We start from the raw sequence: 25750 nt of genomic DNA, 5'->3' as shown, positions 1-25750 counted from the left end.
GTCTCTGCGCAACTGGGAACCCATCTCTCTGTTTTGGTGGCTACGGATGAAGAATCTCACCGCAGGAATGCCATTGGAGTCTCCTCAGTGGGTAGCCTTAACGACAGATGCCAGTCTGCGTGGCTGGGGAGCTCATTGCCTAGACAGGTGGACCCAGGGTTTCTGGTCTCCGCGGGAAGCGGCTCAATCCATCAACTTCTTGGAGACCAGGGCGAGTCGCTTAGCTCTGCAGCACTTTGGTTATCTCCTGGTGGGCAAAGTGGTGCGAGTTCTCTCGGACAACGCCTCGGCAGTGGCATATAACAACCGCCAGGGGGGAACGAGATGTCGTCTCTTGTGTTGAGAGGTGGAGAGTCTACTGGCATGGGCAGAGGTTCACCTCACTGCCATATCAGCCTCGCATGTAGACAACATTCAAGCAGACTTTCTCAGTCGTCACACTCTCGATCCAGGAGAATGGGCTCTCAGCGATCGGGCGTTTCAGTTGATAGTAGAGCGCTGGGGCACTCCAGTTCTAGATCTTTTCGCCTCCAGTCTCAACTCAAAGGTTCCTCGATTCTTCAGTCGCCGAAGAGATGCAAAAGCGGCAGGGGTAGACGCCCTCTTACAGCAGTGGCCCTCCGAACTTCTTTACGCATTTCATCCGTGGCCTCTATTAGGCCGTCTCCTACAAAGGATCGAGGAACCCGGGGGGGGGGGGGGCGGTAATTCTGGTAGCCCCAGACTGGCCTCGACGTCCTTGGTATGTGGATCTTCAGCGGCTGAGGGTGGCGTCTCCTCTTCAACTTCCGGTGCACAAGACCTTGCTGATACAAGGGCCAGTTCCGCATCCAGACCCGGCTCGATTTTGTCTTACGGCTTGGCTCTTGAACGAGCCCGTTTAGCTAAGAGGGGTTTTTCAGCTCCGGTGATTTCTACAATGCTTCGGTCTCGTCGACGTTCCACCTCTCTAAGCTATATTCGCACCTGGAGAACTTTTGAGGCTTGGTGTGCAGATGCTGGGATTGCTCCTTTTCGGGCTTCGGTTGCTCAGATCTTAGATTTTCTGCAGCGAGGATTTGATAAAGGGTTGTCTCTCTCTTCGCTTAAGGTGCAGATGGCAGCTCTTTCCTGTTTCAGAGGTAGGATTAAGGGTAAGTCTTTGGCTAGTCTTCCCGATGTCGCCCGTTTTTTAAAGGGGGTTAGTCTCCTTCGTCCGCCACGCAGATCGGTCTTTCCTTCCTGGGACCTTAATCTGGTGCTTTCGGCTCTAACAGGGCCTCCTTTTGAGCCGTTGCTAGCTTGTTCTCTGAAGGATTTGAGTCTTAAGACAGTGTTTTTGTTGGCTATTGCGTCAGCACGGAGGGTTTCGGAGTTACAAGCTTTTTCCTGCAGGTCTCCATTTCTGGAATTTTCTGAGCGAGTGGTCCTTCATCCGGTTCCTTCCTTTCTGCCTAAGGTACTCTCTCGTTTTCATCTGTCTCAGTCGGTTTTTCTTCCTGTTCTGGGATTAGCCTCAGGAACACAGGAGCAGCGGAAATTGCGTACGTTAGATGTCAAGAGGGTACTTAAACGATATCTCGCAGTTACTGAGGACTTTCGCTGCACGGATCGTCTTTTTCTTCTTTTTGCTCGTCACCGCAAGGGTTTGTCAGCTTCTATGCCCACGTTATCTAGGTGGATCAAGAAAATGATAGCTTCAGCTTTCCTCTTGGCGGGCAGAGCAGTTCCGGAGGCTGTAAAAGCTCATTCTACACGAGGGCAGGCAGCGGTGTGGGCAGAGTGTTTCTTGGTGCCTCCAGCGGAGATTTGTAAGGCGGTGACTTGGTCCTCTCTCCGTTCTTTTTCTAAGCATTACAGACTTGATGTTCAGTGTCGGCAGGAGGTGGTCTTTGCATCGCGAGTACTCATAGCGGGTTTGCTGGGGTCCTTCCCGTAGGACTACTGCTTTGTTATGTCCTATCAGTCCAATCCTGGGCCGGTCCGGAGGGATGCTAAGGAAGGAGAAATTAGACCTTACCTGCTAATTTGCTTTCCTTTAATCCCTCCGGACCGGCCCAGGTCCCTCCCGTGTTCTTTCTTTCTGTCTATGTTCAAAGTTGCTGTGTACAGATGTTCAACTGTTGTTTACAGAGCTGTTTTGAGAGTTATCACTTAAAGAAATGCATAAATCTGTAAATAATTTGCCTATGCATATGTCTACAGAAAGGCCATAACGCTGCTCTGGTGAGAGTTGCCGGTGAGCCCTATTTCACGGCTAAGCCGTTGTTTAAGCACGTTTCAATAGTGCTTTCTGGCTGCTTGAATTCCTTGGGGCACAGAGTGTAGGGTCTTTCTTTTCCTTTCTGCTTTGTTATTCAGATACTGAGGCTAGGGTCACATGACCAGGGCTCTTATTGGCTCTCTAGAGTCAAAGGTTTTTTTTTCAGTCTCCACCTGCTGGAAGGCGTGCACAACCCATCAGTCCAATCCTGGGCTGGTCCGGAGGGATTAAAGGAAAGCAAATTAGCAGGTAAAGCCTAATTTCTCCTTGGATAAGGAGTGATTGTCTACAAACACTCAAGCTTCTGTAACTGGCAGCTGGGCTATATCCTTGCAGTATGCACAGGACTAACAGGGCAGGTTGGATGGGACAATTGGTTTTTTTTGCTGTCACCTACTGTGTCCTTATATAAGGATCCATGAAAGATTACATTTGGAGAAGAAATGAAGTGTCTACCCGCTGCTTATAACATACATGATCCAAGGTCTGCATATCATGAACCAATGTTAAAGCTTGAAAACAAACCAATCGTGGAAACGGAGTATGTTCTTGTATTAATAATGTTTAATCATAATTGTCAACCATTTGAGTTTTCTTGCTTCTGAAATTATCTTTTTCTGGTTGCAGATACTTAGCAAATCGGTCAAAGCGTCACACTCTGGCAATGACCAACCCTACTGCCGAAATCCCACCAGACCTGCAGAGACAGCTTGGACAACAGTCTGTCCGATCGCGGGTGTGGACACCCCATCTGGTGCCGGACCAACACCGGTAAGGGCTGCAGAATTCATAAATTTGGCAGGTTAAAGCAAAGTAAAACTCTACCAGTCCTACAGATCACCCTTAAGTGAGAGGTAAACACCCTTCCTGAGGAACATGTGAAATGTAAAATGGAGTTCTCATGGATACATACAAGGCAGAGTAAATTATATGAAGAGTATTAATTTTGGACTTCTGTTGTGACACCTTGCCCCCAAACACAACCTGAAAGAATAGGAGTTCTAGACAAAAGGGAAGGGAAAGGGAAATGGGATTTGATATACCGCCTTTCTGAGAGTTTTGCAACTACATTCAAAGCGGTTTACGTATATTCGGGTACTTATTTTGTACCAGGGGCAATGGACTTGCCCAGAGTCACAAGGAGTTGCAGTGGGAATCGAACTCAATTCCCCAGGATCAAAGTCCACTGCACTAACTACTAGGCTACTCCTACAGTGTATTTGAATAAGTTAACTGGTTCTCACTGATTTATTTATTTATTTATTTATTTCACTTGTATCCCACATTTTCCCACCCATTTGCAGGCTCAATGTGGCTTACAAAGACCTGTTGTGGCATCGCCATACAGGATGAAGTATACATTTGGTGTTACAAAGAAGTTAAGGAAGACAAGAGGAATTAATCAAGTAGTTGAAGAGAGATACATTCTGCCTAGAGTTGAGAGGGTGTTGTGTTATGGTTAGCTATGGGTTCTCGTGGTAGGCTTTGTCAAAGAGGTAAGACTTCAGTGGTTTGCGGAAGTTAGTTAATTCGCTGATCGTTCTTATGTGAATTGGAAGTGTGTTCCACAAATGTGTACCCATATAAGAAAAGCTAGTCGCGTGAGTTAGTTTGTATTTTAATCCTTTACAGCTGGGGACGTGTAGGTTGAGAAAGGTGCGGGAAGATTTTTTTGCGCTTCTAGGTGGCAGGTCCTCTAGGTCTAGCATGTAGGTTGGGGCATCTCCGTAAATGATTTTGTGAACAGTCGTGCAGATCTTGAACGCTGTATGTTCTTTAAGTGGGAGCCAGTGTAGTTTCTTTCTCAAGGGTTTTGCACTTTCATATTTTCTGTAATTTAATCTGGTTATTTACTTAGGCTTTTCCTCCATATTTTTGGTAGGAAAAGACCTTGATGAATGATGCCTTAATTAGTTGTGACTCATGATAAATACAAGAGAATGGAATGTCCTAGGAATGATAATTTGTCAGCATAATATCTTCCTAGCAAATGTAGTGCACTCGGATTAATCACAGTATTAAATAGAAATATTGGGGTCAATATCCAAAGCGATTTAACCAGCCAGAAATGGCTTCTGATCATTTAAATAACCTGTTTGGGGCTAACTGGTCATTTTCAGCACTAAAAGTAAAACTGGATATTTTGCGTGTGTTCCTGGATAGGAAAATGCTGAGCGCCACTGGCTGAATATTGACCCTATTATTAACAGCAAAATTCATAGGAATTATGGTCAAGCGGCATAAAGTCTATATATGTAATGCTATTACTGACAGTGCTTAGAAAATATGCCTTCTTTATAAGCTCGTGTAGTCCACAGGCTGGGTCCTGTTAGCAGAATATGATACTGCAGTGCTATGTTGAATTTCTGCACTCATAAAATTCTCCCGCTTATCTGTTATTCATATACTTGTTTCATGTCGTTTCATGGTGCTATAATCTAAACGCACCTGAGGCACTCTTTGCAATCAACACTAAAACAAATGTGTGAACTTGTCTTGATCACTTGGGGAGTTAAGGATTGGTATTCAAAATATTATCCAGGTGAGCACAGCACCAAAAAGAGTGTGTATGGTGGCCAAGATGGCAGATCTGTGAGATGCATGGCAAAGATACCTTATCTGCATAAAGTTTTACTGCACCCCAGCATACGTCTGGCTCTTTCCATATTTAACTAGTTAACTTTAACAACATGCATAAATTGGAGGAACACCCTGATCCGCCATTACCATACCCCCTTTTTGCAGCCCTGCATAAAATTTATGCATGGATCCTGGCACTTAAAATTGTGCATGTAAATTTTAATGCCAGTCAGCACCGATAGTTGATTATTAGCACCCAATTATCGGTGCTAATTGGCATGTTATTCAATTAAATTGCACTCACAAATTGGACACATGCATTTTAGGACCATATATAGAATGTGGGGGATGATGTGAATTACAGCTTGCCTTAAGCTCTTAACTTTGGAGGTCACAACTTGGACTTTCATTTCCTCTTTAGAGACTATAAACTCCAAGATTTAGCCTCAAAAGTAACAATACAATTACAAGGACATTTCAACAAATATGTAGCCCCCAGAGCCAGGATTCTTGGTTTATAACACCAACATCTCTTTTGGGTTGCTCTAGATAGATCAAGAAACATATGTATTCTTGACCCTAAAATAACATATTCTTATGTCTGAATACAGTTGCAAGACTGTGTTCCTATCTGGCTCAAGAGCAAAAGTGGTTAACAAGGTGGCCGTTTGGGTTATCACTTCTAATGATGACTCAAGCAATTCAGTCAAATTTGACATTCCCAGTTCCTTATCCTGTTGGTCTACAGTCCCACTCGTAGCTCCTCTATTCCTGTAAGGAAAGAGCCAGAGGTGTGCTGGGGTGCAGTAAAACTTTATGCAGATAATGTTGATATTCAAAGGTATCTGGTTAAATTTCACTGGTAAAGTCTGGTTGGGAAAAATATTTCTCCCTAGATGTACCAGGGAAATGCAGGTACACTCTGAGGTGACGTCTTCCGAGGGAGCCGGATTAGTTCTTCAGTTCAGAGAAGTCCTTCCCTCCTCCTATTCTGTCCTTAACCTCCATGGACGTGCCGGGTTCTTCTTCATGAGTCTCCTCAGCGAGTTTTTTAAAAATTATTTTTCAGTCAGTTTCCTAACAGTGCTAGATTTTTTCTTCAAGTTCACTCAGCCTTAGCTCTCATTTTCATTTTCTAAGCCCTCATCACTGCTTAAAGGGGCAGCTATGACAGGAAATAAGAATACTACCAGCAAAGTAAGCACACAAGAAACTTCAGTCTTTGCACATTGTGGGTGGGGGAGCTCTGAATCAGAAGTGTTGCTTAATCAGGACTCATCATCCATCCCTCTATCCTATCTCCACAAATTCCTTAGGGCTTCCTGCAAGTTTTAAAATAAGCATAAACATAAACCAGGTAAACAAAATGAAAATAAAAAAGCATTCTTCATATAAATAGGTGAATTAGGCTCCTCGCAAGAGAAATGCTTCTAAACACTTAAGTGACAATCAGGAAATCAAAGGAAAAATCATTAAGGGGTCCTTTTACAAAGGTGCGCTAGCATTTTTAGTGTGCGCTAGGTTTTAGCATGTGCTAAACACTGGAGACACCCATATATTCCTGTGGGTGTCTCTAGTGTTTAGCACGTCCTTATTTTTAGATCGCACTAAAAACGGTAGCGTGCCTTTGTAAAAGGACCCCTAAGTACCTGCTGCTACCACTACAAAAGAGGACATTGCTTCTCATAGTCCAGCTCCAGAACTTCCACCACAAAAACAGACAAGATCCTCTCGCAGTGCAGTACCATTGGTCCAGCAGCACAAATTCAGGCAGATCCAGCTACTAAGAATGCAGCTAACTAGGCCCTAATCAAAACCCTCCAGTTTGACCTCAACAGTCCTTTCAGGAAGAGACTATTCATTTGCAAGAGAGTCCTTTGGCCCTTTTATAGCCAATATCAAATCCATCCTGCAGTCCTGCTCCACAGCTAAAGAGGTCATAACTCTACCAATCCATGAGCTTTTACAAAAATTTCAGCTACATGTGTGGAAAACTCCTTCTATACCACCAATCTCTAGACTCCTGGAACTTCGGAATAAACTCTTACCAGTGCCAGGACATGATAAAATCAACTCCCTTAACAGTCAGTGATATCTGAGGCAACTCTTTGGGGGGAAAAAACACGATAAAAAAAGTCGCAAATCTGTGATCCTCCAGGAAAGGATAATAAACTCTTAGATTCTGTGGGAAAGGTCTGCCAAGCTCCATACTAACTAGCTGCGGGATCTTCATTACTAGCATGCCAAGCTTGAGGATTTTTTTATGTTTCTACATTTTCACATTGAGATCAGATCACCAGTTTTCATTTAAACCTTCAAGAATCCACATATCATCACATCTGTTCTAATTATGATACCTGTATGATAGGGGGTCCAGGGCAGCAGCAACAGCAGCTATGTCGGCTCATCGCACAGCATGGCTAAAGTCATCAGGTCTCAAAGGAGATCTCCACAATATATTAACTGATGCTCCATGCATGGACAATAATGCTTTCGGAGAAAGAGCTCAAAACACATTGTCTCAAATTAAAAAAAAAAACCAGAGAGCTCTCATACCAACCTCAAGACAATAGAGCCCAAACGAAGAGCCATCAGTAGTATCAATATAGAAAATCCTATCAGTACCAGTTTTTCTAACAGATTTAACCCAAGAGAAGATATCAACCTTATGCAAGGCAACAACTTCAACAAGCATATCCTCAGATATGCTCAGATTTATGTTCAATTGTACATTTGAACATAAATTGTACAGTTGTACAATTGAACATAAATTACAGGCACTTATGGCAGCTCCATCTGCTAAACCTTCTCCTGACTCTGTCCCTGTGGGTGGAAGGCTCTAGCATTTTTTTCAGTCAGTGGAAGCCATCACAACAGATATTTCGGTTTTGCAGATTATTTCCCAGGGCTACAGATTAAACTTCATCAGCAAACTACCACTACAGACCCCAGCCTAAAACCTGTGCACCATCTTTGTATATTAACGGAAGAGATCACATTGCTGTTACAAGCATGTTCTTCTACAATCTCAAAATCAATGGTTCCATTCAAGCTTCTACCTTAGCCCTAAAAAAACAGGAGGTCTACGCCCCATTCTAGACCAGTGTGATCTCAACCACTACATCAAAAAGGAGAGTTCAAAATGAACTTCCTCACCACTGTCCTTCCGCTGTTGAACCAGAACAATTGCCTTGCTATTCTCAATGTTAAGGATGCCTACACCCATATCCCAATCCATCAGAGTCCATGGCAATTTTTATGATTCATGTTTCTTCACTGCCACTTCCAGTGCAAAGTTCTCCCTTTATCTATGACGCCCCAAGTATTCACACAGTGCCTAGTTGTGGTAGTTGCTGCCTTTGGAAAGCAAGGCCACTGTGTCTTTCCATATCTAGATGTGACTGCCTCATCTTCACACCTGCCCACTCTGCTTGCTGTACACCATAAATGCCACCATCAACATCCTCCAGAAACAGATTCCTTATCAATGTAGTGAAATCCATCCTAATCCCAACACCAACACTGCAATTCATTAGGATTTGTCTGGATACCACTGTGGCAAAAGCCTTTCTAACAAAGGACAGGTTGTATGATCTACAGCACATCACTACTATCACTACTATAATTTCAGCCCACACACTTTTGCAATTACTGGAGCATATGGTTCATGTGGTATCTCTAGCCAGAATTTACATGTGCCACTTACAGTGGCACCTGAAGTTGCATTGGAACCAGCATTTACAATCTCGAATGGAAAAAAAAATGCCTTTCTATGGTTTGGTTCACTTCTCCATATGCTGGTGGCTTCATCGTTCCAGCCTTATCACAGGATGCTCCATCCAAACTCAGCTAAGTCCAAAATAGATTGGGGGGGGGGGGGGGGTGGCGGCCCATCTCCTTCAATGGCAAATGCAAAGCATCTAGAGTCCCCTTGAGCAAACCTTCCACATCACTGTACTAGAACTCAGAGCTGTATACAATGCTCTTCAGCCTTATCACAATGGATTCGCTCACTAACTCTTGTTATCAGAACAGAATCAGGTAGCCATGTTCTAAATAAACAAGAAAGAGGGATCTGGGTCTCTTGGTTTGTGCCAAGAAGATCTAAGGATCTGGAACTTTGCAATCTCATTAAAACTTCTCTTTGAGCAATATATATCCCATGCTAGCTAAATCAGATAACAGACTCACTCAGTCGCAGTTTAAATCCTCATGAATAGACCCTAGGTTCCAGTACAGTTCAGACCCTCTTTCTCTGATGGGGGAACACCTTTAAGAGATCTTTTTGTGTCTCAAGATAGCACACAGTGTGTCTCTTCTGCTACATTTGTTCAAGTCCCAACCAGGTTGCAGCAGATGCTTTACAGTTTTGTAGAATCAAGATCTTCTCTGTTTTTCCACCCTTCCCTCCAGCATCCTTCAAAAGATTTGTGCTCCTCATTGGCCAAGACAGATACGATTTCCATGTCTTCTCAGCCAGTTGATAGATCAAAAAACCAGGCACTCGCCCATTGCTTCTGGCACAGAATCAAGAGTCTTACACCCCTATCTCACTAGCTTGTCCCTCACAGCTTGGAGATTGAGCACGATCTAATAGATCTAATCTCTTTATCTGAATAAGTAGCACAAGTTCTCCTAGCATCCAGAAAACCAACCACACATAAGTCAGACATAAAGACCCCTATTCATACTCTTCTGCTATTGTTCTTTCCTACCTGCTTCACCTCTCGGACTTGGGACTTCAGACGTTATCAGTCTGCCTACATTTAGCGGCCGTCTCAGCTTACCACTTGCTTCATTAAGTAAAACTTCTGTCTACACGCCCAGTTGTCTCCTGCTTCATGAGAGGTCTCATGAATATCAAACCGCCAGTGAGGATTCCGCCACCAGCATTGGATCTCAGCGTTGTCCTTACCAAACTCATGGATCACTCACTCGAACCTTTGGCATCAACTTCATCAAAGCATCTCAGCTAGAAGACAAGCATTAATTCACTTATCCACCTTATGCTTGGCTGTTCCATAATAGAGTTCTCCTCCATACTCATCTCATCTGTCTGAAATTCCTTCCTAAGGCAGTTTCAGATTTCCATTTAAACCAACCTGTGGTCTTCCCTTCCATCCTTCTTTCTTACCTAGGAGAAACTTCATCAGATAAATTTCTAGGAATTGAGAGCAGTTTGAAATGCTCTAAGGACTTTTAGAAGTCAGTTGGCCTCTTGTTCAAACATTCAACCAGGTTGCAGTGCACTACATCAATAAATAAGGAAGCTATGCGATCTTACCTTCTATGTCAGGATGTAAAACTGGGCCATTTCTCATGGGATGACCCTCAGAGCCATGTTTGTGGCAGGAAAAGACATCTTGGCAGAAAAACGGAATCGTGCTCTTCAACTACATTTGTGATCCCTGGCTCATATGGGGTTTTTGAGAGTGGGACACCCCCCTCAATAACTGTTCACCACTCTTCAAAATATGAAAGCACCTAATTTCTGTTCCAGGATAGGATCACACAGTAAATTTTAGTCTTGGATGCCTTCCTCCTGAATTGGAGGGAGAGTCATCCGTTTGTGTATCCTCCAATATTCCCCTCATAGTAAAAACTCTGCTGAAATCAGATGGGACCAGGGAACCATGATTCTTATAGTCCCTTTTTGGTTGCAACAAGTATGGTTCTCTCTTCTTCTGGAGCTTTCAATAAGAAAGCCCATAAAACTTAGGAATTCTATAGTGCTGATCACACTGGCTGAGGGTACTCTAATTGCATCCCAGCATAGAGTTGTTGCCCTCACATCTTGGATGTTGAGAGAGTAACTGTAGCTTCCCTGCATCTACCTGACAGGGCTGTGATGTATAGATTTCTCCTAAACAAAATGGTCTGTATTTATTTTGCCAAAAAGTGAGCAATTTATTGACCATCCGTATCAAAATACAACAAGATGTAGATGCTAGAGAACTGTTGCTGGAGAACCTTTGCTGGAATATGTGCAGGAGAGAGATGCACAACCATGAATTTCCGTGCTACTAGTTATTTCATATGCAGATCCACGACAGGCCCTCTTCAACTGTCCATATCGGTTAAGATCGGGATTTGGATTCAGAGTTGGGCTCTCCTAAATACTTAGAGATTTGATTAAAAAGAAAAAGCAATCTTATTGAAAACTTGTCAGATCTACTGTACTAAAGGAGCACACTGTGTAGTTAGGATCTCATACAAAGTATTGTACTGCATACAGATCTTCTCCTGATTTGTATCTAAAGAAGCTGATATATAACACCCGTAAGTTTGATCATGTTTCCCTTTTGTTTTGGGACACACGCTGTCAGTCATTGTATAAAGTTTAAGGTGCTTGTTCTTGCACATAGTGCTCTGCATAGAGGTTTGCCTCTTTATTGATACAGTCTTTTAATGCCTTATAGCCCTCTGCAATCGCAAGATCAGAATTGATTAACAGTAACTGTCTTAGCTTCTTTTTGATTGGATTCCACTAGGCAGTCAGCTTTTAGTTTTATCTCTCCCCCCCCCCCCCCCCCCCCCGCATTGCCTTAGGAGTGTGGAGTTTCTCTGAGCAGTTTGCTGCTACTAGAGACAATAGATCTGTTTCCTTTCCCCTATTCTTGTTATGCTTCGAATATCTTTCTTGTAGGACCCTGTTTACTAAGACGCGCTACTATTTTTATATATTCCTATGGGTGTCTTTAGCATTTAACGCTCGCTAAAAATGCTAGTGTGCCCTTAGCGCTGTTTAGTAAACAGGGCCCTTCGTTTTTAAACTACTTCAATCATTTTATGGTGGAACCGTATAGCAAATATACAAATAATAAGCAATAAAGCCGTTAAATAATTCCAAGAACCTGGAAAAGCTGTTGGATAACTCTTAAGAAGCTGGAACTCAGTGAACCACTTGCCTTCACTTCCATTATCTGAAAGTTTTATCGGACAAAGATTTGAACACTGTGTAGCATGAAACTGATACTTTAGACTATCAAATGGCTCTGTAGCATTTCGGCAGTGGACGAGGGAGGGCTGTACTTCTTTAGCAACCTTTCATGATTTGGGATCGGGTTAGTTCCCTTCGTTCACTCAAATACAGGAGAGATGGCACATTCCACGTACATGTTTCTTTTCTTATCATCAGGTGTGTCATTACTGGACTGCATTGCACTGTCGGTACCAGGATGCGTGGGAATTCGGGAAGTTGGATGCTCAGTTCTGTACTACGCCTGATACACTCAATAAATTCACTGGTACGGAGTGGTGCAAGCCAGTATAGGCCTGGTGGACATTACACGCTTACAGGAGCAGTAGTTGGTGGACCTGGGGCAGAGTTATATGGAACAGCAGTTTCTAGGTATCTTCCTGACTTTGTATGCTTTCACAAAATCGGCTGCCCTTTAGGACCTTCAATATAAGATTCTGCACAGAACTTACATTTCTAGGGCTCGAGGTGCTTATGGGCTATGGCCAGATGGGACAAGTGTTAAGTGTAAGCATGTGGAGGACACGATGGTGCATTCCTTTCTGAAATGTGATTCCTTAACCATTTTGGCAAACAGCGCTGCCGGTACTGGAGCAGATACTTCAGTGCTCTATGGAATGGGATTATGGCTCTCTTCTTTTAGGGGAACAACAGTCTCTGATGGATCAGGGCTTGACGGTGCCGCAACGTAGAGTTTTATATAACTCCCTTTTGCTTGTCAAAAGGGCAATCCTTTCCCACTGGGTAGGGTAAGAGCCCCCGTCCCAGGGACAGTGGCTGGCAGGCATGAGGGAGATAGCTTTTCAGATACAGTTGTATCAGTCATCTTTTCATCCTGAAAAAGACAATATGTTGCATTGTGGCTCCATTTTTTGAGTGCGTACTCTATCCCTATTTAGAATTATTCTACTTATCATGGTTCTTCTCTACGGGGCGGTTGGAGAGGGTATAGGTGTTTGATTGTTAAGGGCGACTGAGATGTGTATGTGTGGAATGTATGAGTATGTCTGTAAGCTTGTTGGGGTATGAGTCTGGGTTTTACATTTTAAAATTTCAAATCACAGCAGTCAGGTCTCTATCTTGGAATGTTGGTATTTTTTTCTTGTTGCTCCTTGCCTCCTTTTTGGAGTGAATTACCTCATGTATTTTTTTATGGTTCTACTTCATCCTGATGTGATTGTTTTATTTTTGTGTTTCACTGACAGTTTCAATAAAATATATTAAAACAACAACAAAAAAAAAGACTATCAAATGAACCCTGGTTACTGAGATTATCTACTGTCTCCAAAGTCATGCTTTGTTCCTTGACAAACAGCTGAATGATTAGAAATATGGGTTTCAGGGGTAAGCTTACTTAAAGCGTGTCACATTGTGAGTAATTTTCTAAGCCTTTTTATCCTGGTGAATGATTTGCTTGAGTAAATAGGCAGTCTCAGAATTCTCCTCCCTCAATCAGACTATAACAGCCTGCACAGTCTTAGCACATATGCAAAGTCTTGGTGTCAATTTTCAAAAATTAAACAGGAAATAAGAAAGTTGCCCGTTTCTGTATAATACAGGAACAGCACCATACATTTGGTTCTCAAAACAAACAAAAAAAAAGTTAGCTAAAAAATGGAATTGGTAGTCTGCCATGGGTTATTATTTATTTATTTAGATTTTGCTCACAACTTTTCCAGTAGTAGCTCAAGGTGAGTTACATTCAGGTACTCTGGCTATTTCTTTGTCCCAGGAGGGCTTACAATCTAAGTTTGTACCAGAGGCAATGGAGGGTTAAGTGACTTGCCCAAGATCACAGGAGCAGCAGTGGGATTTGAACTGGCCACCTCTGGATTGCAAGAGCAGTGCTCTAACCACTAGGCCACTCCTCCACTCCTCCTACACTGCAAATGGAAGCAGTAGTTAATTGGAAACCAACTGGAGCCACAGCTGTGTTATAGTTGGTCACTCTTACTCATCACATAAGGCCAAGGAAGAAGGAAAGAAAAAAGAGTATGGCATAAATAATGTGCAAGAGCTCATAAATTGCAGGAATGAAAGTAGAGCGAGGCAAACATGGTACATTTGCAAGTGCGTTTTTTTAAATGCAATTAAAACAAATTACTCAAACAATACACAATCAAAGAAAAATCAGAAATTACAAGAATCAACAAAGAAAAAGGCAAAAATAAAAACAAAATTCTTAAGAAAAAAGAAACCAATAACTGGTAATAGTCCACAATTTGTGAGAACATCAAGAGATCTAAGAATTAATAGGCAAATTAGAGATAACACTTAATCCTAGGAAAATAGGCCTAGAGAGTGACCAAATCATTAACTATGTGAGTGAAAGCCTGTAATAAACGATCAAGCCTCCCTCTGTCCAACGGATACATCCTGACCTTGAGAGACAATTTTATTACTCAAAAACAAAACTAATTGCAAAGGATCAAATAAATAACCCATCGGTTCTTGATACTTAACCACATATTTACATGGAAATTTTAAGATGTGTTTATATGGGACATGCAGGTCATGAAGCATAAAATAACTTTGTAACAGTAACTGAGAATTATGAGCACAGCTATGCCTCTGTGAACAGGTTAAGAATCACTGAGAAGCTAAATCATAAGAAATTATACAGAATGTGAGTCTCATGTCAGCTTGCTCCTTCTGTTGGAGACACAAGCAGATATGCAGTCATAACAAAGATATGTGTGGCAAGAGAATACTATAAGAGGGAAAATTTGCTGTTGACCATGAAAAGCAGATAATGGAAAAGACACAACTTTAGTTGCTGGGAAAATGGTTTTTGCAAAGTAGGATAACCTTACTGACCTTACTTATGATAAACAAATATGTTATGAAGAACTTTGCTTCTGTAAAGATAGAATTTCCTAGAATGGGCTGGAATATGAGAGAAATGCTGTTTTGTACTTCTAATTCTAGTCTGTGGGAGAAAAGAGTATAAAAGGAGAATTATGGAGAGAGACAACCAGAGAGCTAATGTCAGAGGTCACATTTGTATCCCGGTGGCTGTCTCATATGAGAATTAATTATATTATGTATTCTAATTGTATTCCTGATTGCTAAGTGTAATAAACAGATTACTAATTATTCTCATATTACAATAGCCTTCTGTGTCTGGTGGTGTTGGGACCATATTCCCTGGAGTGCTGGACATTCCAGGTTACAGGTAACTAGTACCTTTATACCTGGGAGAGGGCAGAAAGATAAACAGATGGTACTTTTGTTTAACAGTGTTGCTGTGCCACCTCCTGTCTTTGTCTTCAGCACATCATCTCCTGCTGCTGTAGGGCCAAGTTTCATGTTAAGAACTGCAAGATCATGCAACTCTTACTGCATCAGGAGATGATTCTCTTAAAAACAAATTGAGAGGTGGTATAGCAGGATTGCTCTAAGTAAGTGCAGTTTGTGTTGTGCTCATTTTCCTCCAGCCTCAGTAGAGGCTTGCTTTAAAATTTATCTTGTGATGGCAGGGAAGAGGGTGAAGAAAAATCCCTTTGACAATTGCCCCTATGTTTTTCAAGCCAAAACAAGAAATGGCAGCTGCATTAAATGAGTTGTTTGTAATGTTTTTTTTTTGTCTTTCAGTACTGTTTACAAGGATTCAAACACACTTCACCTTCCCACGGAACGCTTTTCCCCTGTTCGCAGATTCTCTGATGGTGCAGCTTCTATCCAAGCCTTCAAAGCTCACTTGGAGAAAATGGGCAATAGCAGCATCAAGCAGCTCCAACAGGTATTTATTTATTAGGCTTTGTTACATTTGCCCAAGGCAGTGTATAGCAGGTGCAGCTTTAGTACATAAGTATTGCCATACTGGGACAGCCAAAGGTTCATCAAGCCCAGCATCCTGTTTCCAACAGTGGCCAATCCAGGTCACAAATACCTAGCAAGATCCCAGAAAAGTACAAAACATGTTATGCTACTTATCCCAGCAGTGGATTTTCCCCAAGTCTATGGACTTTTCCTTTAGGAAGCTGTCCAAACCTTTTTTAAACCCCGCTAAGCTAACTGCCTTTACCACATTCTCTGGCAAAGAATTCCAGAGATTAATTACACATTTTAAATTTACTACTTTGTAGCTTCATTGAATGCCCCCTAGTCCTAGTATATTTGGAAAGAGTAAACAGGCGCTTCATGTCTACCCTTCCCATGCCACTAATTTTTTTATAAACCTCTATCATATCTCCCCTCAGCCGTCTTTTCTCCAAGCTGAAGCACCCTAGCTGCTTTACCCTTTTCTCATAGGGAAGTCGTCCCGCCCCCTTTATCATTTTCGTCGCCCTTCTCTGTACCTTTTCTAATTCCACTATATATTTTTTGAGATGCTGTGACCAGAATTGAACACAATATTCGAAATGCGGTTGCACCATGCAGTGATACAAAGGCATTTTAACATCCTCATTTTTGTTTTCCATTCCTTTCCTAATAATACCTAACATTCTATTTGCTTTCTTAGCTGCTGCAGCACACTGAGCAGAAGGTTTCAACGTATCATCAACGATGACACCTAGATCCCTTTTCTGGTCGGTGACTCCCAACGTGGAACCCTGCATCACGTAGCTATTATTTGGGTTCCTGTTTCCCACACGCATCACTTTGCACTTGCTCACATTAAACGTATTCTGCCATTTAGAGGCCCAGTCTCATAAGGTCCTCTTGTAATTTTTCACAATACTCTCGCGATTTAACAACTTTGAATAACTTTGTGTCGTTAGCAAATTTAATTACCTCACTAGTTACTTCCATCTCTAGGTCATTTATAAAAATGTTAAAAAGCAGCGGTCCCAGCACAGAGCCCTGGGGAACCCCACTAACTACCCTTCTCCATTGAGAATACTGACCATTTAACCCTACTCTCTGTTTTCTATCTTTTAACCAGTTTTTAATCCACAATAGGACACTACCTCCTGTCCCATGACTCTCCAATTTCCTCTGGAGTCTTTCATGAGGTACTTTGTCAAACGCCTTTTGAAAATCCAGATACACTGGTGTAGTGGATACGGGGAATTGTCGGAAATGCGGACTGACAGATGCCTGATTGTATCATGGTATGTGGCAGTATAGATAAGGTCATTTTGGTCAGCACTGGCAGGTTTTTTTCAGTCAGTGCTTGGTCGCCGGGTTTCCTTCACATTTGAAAAAGCGATTTTTTTGCACTTCAGGCTGGTGGGGTTCTGGGAGTATAAGAGAAAAGCTGTTTCTCGGTAAGGCCTGTATTTTGGGAAAGAAATGCATTCTCAATCACTGGATTATGGATCACTCCCCCTCCATTTGGTACTGGAGAAATAAGTTGCCTCAATGCATGATATGGGAATCACGGGGAGCCCACTTCTCACCGAGGAGGCAGCAGAGGTTTCTTGCGATTTGGGAGGCCTACTTGAACAAAATCTCACGTATGGCTCGAAGTCAAATTTTGAATAGATTTTCACCAGGCCGCTGAGGGTGACTGGGCAGGAGGGGATCAGGCATCACAGGGAAGGGAAGGGTTAGGGTGGTAGGGCACAGGGGGTTAGGGTAGGTCTCAAAATGGGTAAGTTGGGACCTGAAGAGTATAGGTCCAGTCTACTTCGCAGAACTTTCAAACTATGTTGTGGTGATGGAGTGGTTGGTACAGGGAACTAAATTGTTCAGTTAGTTGGAGGCAATGTTTAAAGATGGTTTAGATTTTTGAAGGGAGTGGGGGGCGGGGGGTGTGGAGGGGACAGGGGAGAAAATTTGATGGCGCAAAACAATCAGTGTATCTTCTTGGTAAAGCTTGATATTTTTATTTTGGAGCCTATTTTTATTTTGGAGCCTGCTGATGTATGTTCTTCAAAATTGTGTAAGAGCATTTTCTTTCTGGATTTTGTGTTGTCATCAATAAAAAATTGTTTCAAGTTGAAAATCCAGATACACAATATCAACTGGCTCACCTTTATCCACATGTTCAACCCTTCAAAGAAATGTAATAGATTGGTGAGGCACGATTTCTCTTCACTAAATCCATGTTGGCTTTGTCTGATTAATCCATGCTTTTGAATATGCGTTGTAATTTTGTTCTTTATAATAGTCTCTACCATTTTGCCCAGGACCGATGTCAGGCTCACCAGTCTATAATTTCCCGGATCTCCTCTGGAACCTTTTTTAAAAATCAGCGTTACATTGGCCACCCCCCAATCTTCTGGTACTACGCTCGATTTTAAAGATAAATTGCATATTACTAACAATAGTTCCACAAGCTCATTTTTCAATTCTATCAGTACTCTGGGATGGATACCATCTGGTCCAGAAGATAAGCTGCTCTTCAATTGTTGGGCAGACTGGATGGACCGTGCAGGTCTTTTTCTGTCGTCATCTACTATGTTTTACTATGTAATTTGTCAGATTGCGCCATTACATCCTCCAGATTTATAGAGATTTAATTCAGTTTCTCTGACTCGTCAGCTTCAAATACCATTTCTGTCACAGGTATCTCTCCCAAATCTTCCTCGGTGAAGACCGAAGCAAAGAATTCATTTAATCTCTCCGCTATGGCTTTGTCTTCCCTGATTGCCCCTTTTACCTCTCAGTCATCTAGCGGTCCTACAGATCTTTTGCCAGCTTCCTGCTTTTAATAAACCTAAAAAAATGTTTACTATGTATTTTCGCCTCCAACGCAATCTTTTTTTCAAAGTCCCTCTTTGCCTTTCTTATCAGTGCTTTGTGTTTGACTTGACATTTCCTTATGCCGTTTCTTATTATTTTCAGTCAGTTCCTTCTTCCATTTTCTAATGGATTTTCTTTTAGCTCTAGTATCTTCCTTCATCTCATTTTTTAACGATGCCGGCTGTTGTTTGGTCTTCGTTCCTCCTTTTTTAATACACGGAATATATTTGGCCTGGGCTTCCAGGATGATATTTTTGAACAGCATCCATGCCTGATGTAAATTTTTGACCCTTGCAGCTGCGCTTCTAAGTTGGTTTTTTTTTCACCATTCTTCTCATTTTATCAGAGTCACCTTTTTGAAAGTTAACGCTAACGTATTGGATTTCCTGCGTATACTTACTCCAAAGCTAATATTAAATCTGATCATATTATGATCACTGTTATCAAGCAGCTCCAGCACCATTACCTCCCTCACCAGATCAAGCGCTCCTCTAAGGACTAGGTCTAGAATTTTTCCTTCTCTTGTCGGCTCCTGTACCAGCTGCTCTAGAAAGCAGTCCTTGATTTCCTCAAGGAATTTTACCTCCCTAGCATGCCCTGATGTTACATTCACCCAGTCAATATCGGGGTAATTGAAATCACCCATTATTATTGGGTTGCCCAGTTTGTTAGCACCCCTAATTTCCTTTAACGTTTCTACATCCATCTGTTCATCCTGGCCAGGCGGACGGTAGTACACTCCTATCACTATCTTTTTCCCCTTTACACATGGAATTTCAATCCCTAGGGATTCCAAGATGTGTTTTGTTTCCTGCTGAATTTTCAATCTTTTTGATTCAAGGCCTTCCTTAACATACAGTGCTACCCCTCCAGCAATTCGATCCACCCTATCAGTACGATGTAATTTGTATCCCACTAGTTATCCTCCTTCCACCAGGTCTCAGAGATGCCTATTATATCTAATTTTTTTTAATTTAGTGCAATATATTCTAACTCTCCCATCTTATTTCGTAGGCTTCTGGCATTCACATATAGACATTCAAACTATGTTTTTTGTTCCTGTTTACATCATCATGCTCAGTACTTGACAGTATTAATTTGCAATCTTTTGTCTGATTTTTATTTAAGGACACCTGATCTACTATGGTCTCTTTTACAACCTCACTATCGGGATACCCTATCTTCCCTGTTTTGGTGATATCTTTGAAAGATACCTTATTCCGAACCATTTGCTTTTGAGAGTCTGTCAGCCTTCCACCAGTTTCTAGTTTAAAAGCTGCTCTATCTCTTTTTTATGTTTCAACAATTTTTATTGATGATATTATAGGTACAATACAACCAAGAAACTCAACTGGTATCACATTAATGAACATATCCACATCTCGAAGAGTTAACTTTTCAGTGCTATCATCAATGTTTTATTATGTTATCCCCCCACCCCTCCTTCGTAACTTAGTAAACATCAAACTATTAACTCCTCTATGCCCCCCATCCCACTCCTAGACCCCCTCCCCCCTCTAGACCATATACTGAATATAATGAATAATAAGTTTTATCACAAAAAGGTACAGCAGTAAAACAAACACTAAAAATCTTCCCCCCTCCCCTCTCCCCTGCTGAGAGATAGCCAAACCCCCAATCCCTATCCACCATGGATAGCCTCGTCTCATTACATACCTACAAAGAATCTATCTCCTTTTTAATTGCTGATGCCAGCATCCTGGTTCCACTTTGGCTAAGGTGGAGCCCATCCTTTCGGAATAGGCTCCCCCTTCCCCAGAATGTTGCCCAGTTCCTAACAAATCTAAAACCCTCCTCCCTGCACCATCGTCTTATCCACGCATTGAGACTCCGGAGCTTTGTCTGTCTCTTGGGTCCTGCTTGTGGAACAAAAAATGCTACCCTAGAGGTTCTGGATTTGAGCTTTCTACTAGAGAATGACATGGGAGCAGGTAATCCACAGTAAAACTGCAGAAATGGGGAAAAGTTTCAAAGTTTTACCGTGGGTGCAAAAAGAGGTTATTTCCCCACCCCGCAGGAGCAGTAATAGCCCCTGCACCCACAGTACAACAGATGCCTACCCATGGGCGTAGTTTTGGGGGGTGAGGGGGGCACTACCCCCCCAAACGCAGGGCTGGCGCAATGCTACAGGCAGCTGTTCCCGCCCTCAGCTCCCGGACAGGCTTCCTCTTCGTTCCTTCCTGCCCCCCCCTCCACCCCCCCGCGCATGTTTAAACCTTTTATTTTTCTCGCAGCGATGGCAGTGAAGCGTACAACACAGCGGGCTCGCCTCCAGCCTTTCCCTTCCCTCACTCAGTGTCCTGCCTTCTTGCGATGATGTATTTCCTGTTTCTGCGAGTGTGAGGGAAGGGAAAGGCTGGAGGCAAGCCCGCTGTGTTGTGTGCTTCACTGTCGTTGCGAGGAAAATAAAAGGTTTGAACGGGAAGGAACGGAGAGGAAGGCAGTCAGGGAGCTGAGGGAGGGCAGGAAGAATCGTTAGACATGGAAGGGAGGGGGAGAGAAGAGATCGCTGGACATGGAGAGGAGGGGAGGGCAGGGTGAGAGAAGAGATCGCTGGACGAGGAGGGGAGGGCAGGAGAGAGGAGAATTGCTGGACGTGGAGGGAAGGGCAGAGGAGAATTGCTGGACATGGATGGATGGAGGGAAGGGCAGGGGAGAGAGCAAATTTGCTGGATATGGGTGGATGGAGGAGATGGCAAGGGAGAATGGAGAGTCGCTGGACATGGATGGAGGGGGGAGGGCAGAGGAGAGAGGAGAATTGCTGGACCTATGGAGGGGGCAGGGGAGAGATGCTGGACATTGCTGGATGGAGGGGGCAGGGGAGACAGCAAATTTGCTGCATATGGGTGGATGGAGGAGAGGGCAAGGGAGAATGGAGAGTTGCTGGACATGGATGGATGGAGGGGAGGGAAGTCAGGAAGAAGATGCACATGGATGGAGGGGAGGGAAGAGAGGAGAAATGCTGGACATGGATGGAGTGGAGGGCAGGTAAGAGAGGAGAAATGTTGGACAAGGATGGAGGGAAGGAAAGCAACACCAGACTTTGTTGAAGGGGAGAGGGAGGGAAAGTGACACCGGACCTTGGACGGAAGGAAGAAGGGGGGAGGGAGAGTGACACGACCTTGCAAGGGGGAAGAGGAAGGAAGGGCATGGGGTATAGGGAAACAAGGGAATGAAAGAGAGAAACGGATGGGGCTGGGGACTGATAGGGTGATGAGATCCAGTGGAGGGTAGATGAGGGCTAAGGATGTGGGTGAAAAAAGATAGGGGTTTAGGAGACTGGATATTAAGTGAGAGACAGAGGGACCAATGGTAAAAGCTAGTAGGTAGATGAGAAGTGAAACAGAGACTAAGGTGAGAGAAAGGGGGATAAACACAAAAAAAAATTAGAAAAATAAAGTGTTCGGACAACAAAGGTAGAAAAGAAATATTTTTATTTAATACTTTTTAAGGACTGAGATGTGCCTGCTTTGTGAAATGTGTGTCTTTTCTATTTCTGTATTTTGCAGAGTGCAGGAGAAAATACATTTCTGTTTCTCTTTTACCAGTGTTTACCTGGCTTTCTTGAGGGAGATCTCTATTTCAGTTTTTCTGTGGTTCCCTGTATTGTATAGTGAGAAAAGAATTAAATGTGCTTGGAGTTGTAGAATGATTAGAAAAATTAGTGCTCATTGTTGCTTGTTATGTGAATGAATATTCCATCACTGTTTCATTATTGCTTGCCAGACCAGTCCAGTATTATTGCTTTTTAAGGGCATTTGTTTTAATTCATGCATGTAGTCTTTACGTGCACATGATTTTGCTTTTTAAACCCAAAGGTAAGTCTTATGTGTGGTTAAACAGCGAGGCTTCTGTGGATAGGGATAGAGTTCACGGGGAGAGGGCAAGGGAGAATGGAGAGTTGCTGGACATGGATGGATGGAGGGGAGGGAAGTCAGGAAGAAGATGCACATGGATGGAGGGGAGGGAAGAGAGGAGAAATGCTGGACATGGATGGAGTGGAGGGCAGGTAAGAGAGGAGAAATGTTGGACAAGGATGGAGGGAAGGAAAGCAACACCAGACTTTGTTGAAGGGGAGAGGGAGGGAAAGTGACACCGGACCTTGGACGGAAGGAAGAAGGGGGGAGGGAGAGTGACACGACCTTGCAAGGGGGAAGAGGAAGGAAGGGCATGGGGTATAGGGAAACAAGGGAATGAAAGAGAGAAATGGATGGGGCTGGGGACTGATAGGGTGATGAGATCCAGTGGAGGGTAGATGAGGGCTAAGGATGTGGGTGAAAAAGATAGGGGTTTAGGAGACTGGATATTAAGTGAGAGACAGAGGGACCAATGGTAAAAGCTAGTAGGTAGATGAGAAGTGAAACAGAGACTAAGGTGAGAGAAAGGGGGATAAACACAAATAAGGGGGGGAACATGAAATGAAAAGTCACTGCCAGACAGATGTAGAGAAGGAAAGGACAAAGCCAAGAGGAGAGAGAAGAAATGGGAATGCCAACGTGGAAAAAAATTTAGGAAAGACCGACACGTGGAAAGTGGAAAAGAGACTGGGACCAGCCCATGGAGTGGAGGAGTGGCCTAGTGGTTAGGGTGGTGGACTTTGGTCCTGGGGAACTGAGGAACTGAGTTCAATTCCCACTTCAGGCACAGGCAGCTCCTTGTGACTCTGGGCAAGTCACTTAACCCTCCATTGCCCCATGTAAGCCGTATTGAGCCTGCCATGAGTGGGAAAGCGCGGGGTACAAATGTAACAAAAAATAAAAAAAAATTAGAAAAATAAAGTGCTCGGACAACAAAGGTAGAAAAGAAATATTTTTATTTAATACTTTTTAAGGACTGAGATGTGCCTGCTTTGTGAAATGTGTGTCTTTTCTATTTCTGTATTTTGCAGAGTGCAGGAGAAAATACATTTCTGTTTCTCTTTTACCAGTGTTTACCTGGCTTTCTTGAGGGAGATCTCTATTTCAGTTTTTCTGTGGTTCCCTGTATTGTATAGTGAGAAAAGAATTAAATGTGCTTGGAGTTGTAGAATGATTAGAAAAATTAGTGCTCATTGTTGCTTGTTATGTGAATGAATATTCCATCACTGTTTCATTATTGCTTGCCAGACCAGTCCAGTATTATTGCTTTTTAAGGGCATTTGTTTTAATTCATGCATGCAGTCTTTACGTGCACATGATTTTGCTTTTTAAACCCAAAGGTAAGTCTTATGTGTGGTTAAACAGCGAGGCTTCTGTGGATAGGGACAGAGTTCACGGGGACGGGGATAGAGTTCGCAGGGATGGTTATAAACTATGTCCCCGTGTCATTCTCTACTTTCTACTTTCTACCTAACAGCCTAAATTTTGCTTCCAGAACCTCTCTCCCACGTTTTCCTAAGTCATTGGTACCCACATGTACCAAGTCAGCTGGCTCCTCACCAGCACTATCTAAAATCCTATCTAGGTGACGCGTGAGGTCCGCCACCTTCACACCAGGCAGGCAAGTCACCAGGCGATCCTCAAAGTCCACCAGCAACCCAGCTATGTATATGCCTAATGATTGAATCACCAACTACAACAGCTGTCCTAACCCTTCCCTCCTGGGCAGAACTTGGAGACATATCCTGGGTGCAAGAGGATAGTACATCTCCTGGTGGGTGGGTCCTGGCTACAGGAGTACTTCCTACTTCACCAGGGTGATGCTGTCCTTCTAGGAGACCTCCCTCCTCCAAGATAGCACAGGGGCTACCAGACTGGAGGTGGGACTTCTCTACAACATCCATGTAGGTCTCCTCTATGTACCTCTCTGTCTGCCTGTGCTCCACCAAGTCTGCTACTCTAGCCTCAAGAGACCGGACCCGTTCTCTGAGAGCTAGGAGCTGTTTGCATCGGGCACATGTATATAACTGCTCACCAACTGGGAGATAATCATACATGTGACACTCAATGCAGAAGACTGAATAGCACCCCTCTCGCTGCTGGACTGCTTCCATCTTAGTATTTTTGAGTTTTTCAATAATTTAAAACTTGCTAAAGTATTAAGGATATTAGACTGATATGAAAATGTCTTTTAGTTTATATGATATATTGTGTGATTTATTTAGGGTTTCCTTCTTAGATGGTAATAAAACTCTGTAAGAGCACTCCTTGCTTGTTATCCTAATTACAATAACTGACTATAAAGAGTTGTGCTAGGGGTGGGTGGGTGTTGGGGAGGATGGGTGTGATTTTATTTATTTATGTATTTATTTATGAAGACTAAACATAGTAACATAGTAGATGACGGCAGAAAAAGACCTGCACGGTCCATCCAGTCTGCCCAAGAAGATAAATTCATATGTGCTACTTTATTTGTAATGTCCTCTTCAGGGCACAGACCGTATAAGTCTGGCAAGCCCTATCCCCGCCTCCCACCACCAGCTCTGGCACAGACCGTATAAGTCTGCCCAGCACTATCCTCGCCTCCCAACTACCAGTCCCGCCTCCCACCACCAGCTCTGGCACAGACTGTATAAGTCTGCCCAGCAGTATCCCCGCCGCCCAACCACCAGCCCCAGCACAGACCGTATAAGTCTGCCCAGCACTAGTCCCGCCTCCCAACCACCAGCCCCGACACAGACCGTATAAGTCTGCCCAGCACTAGCCCCGCCTCCCAACCACCAGCTCTGCCACCCATTCTAGGCTAAGCTCCTGAGGATCCCTTCCTTCTGCACAGGATTCCTTTATGTTTATCCCAGGCATGTTTGAATTCCGTTACTGTTTTCATCTCCACCACCTCCCGCGGGAGGGCATTCCAAGCATCCACCACCCTCTCCGTGAAAAAATACTTCCTGACATTCTTCTTGAGTCTGCCCCCCTTCAATCTCAATTCATGCCCTCTCGTTCTACCGCCTTCCCATCTCCGGAAAAGGTTTGTTTGCGGATTAATACCTTTCAAATATTTGAACATCTGTATCATATCACCCCTGTTCCTCCTTTCCTTCAGGGTATACATGTTCAGGTCCACAAGTCTCTCCTCATACGTCTTGTAACGCAAATCCCATACCATCCTCGTAGCTTTTCTTTGCACCGCTTCAATTCTTTTTACATCCTTAGCAAGATACGGCCTCCAAAACTGAACACAATACTCCAGGTGGGGCCTCACCAATGACTTGTACAGGGGCATCAACACCTCTTTTCTTCTGCTGGTCACACCTTTCTCTATACAGCCTAGTAACCTTCTAGCTACGGCCACCGCCTTGTCACACTGTTTCATCGCTTTCTGCAGTGCCTGCTAGAGGCTCTCTGTTAATGCTGTGTTACAAAGTTCAAGTTTTA

The 25750-nt window shown here is 43.3% G+C and overlaps 1 protein-coding gene across 2 annotated transcripts in view; it reads left to right on the top strand.

The window, feature by feature from the left end:
• SIK3 (SIK family kinase 3) overlaps positions 1-25750 on the top strand; it is a 454627-nt gene that overhangs the window by 380018 nt on the left and 48859 nt on the right. For both annotated transcript variants that reach the window (XR_003944053.1, XM_030221942.1), the window contains exons 15-16: positions 2870-3013; positions 15396-15543. Coding sequence is in view for 1 of the 2 variants with exons in the window: in XM_030221942.1 (XP_030077802.1) it covers positions 2870-3013; positions 15396-15543 (292 nt within the window). In the remaining variant the exon portion in view is untranslated. The remainder of the gene's footprint in view (positions 1-2869; positions 3014-15395; positions 15544-25750) is intronic.

The sequence above is a fragment of the Microcaecilia unicolor genome, chromosome 12 (assembly GCF_901765095.1).
Source record: "Microcaecilia unicolor chromosome 12, aMicUni1.1, whole genome shotgun sequence".
Lineage (NCBI taxonomy): Eukaryota > Metazoa > Chordata > Amphibia > Gymnophiona > Siphonopidae > Microcaecilia > Microcaecilia unicolor.
Note: the sequence above shows the minus strand (reverse complement) of the source record. Positions and strands in the feature narration are given on the sequence as shown.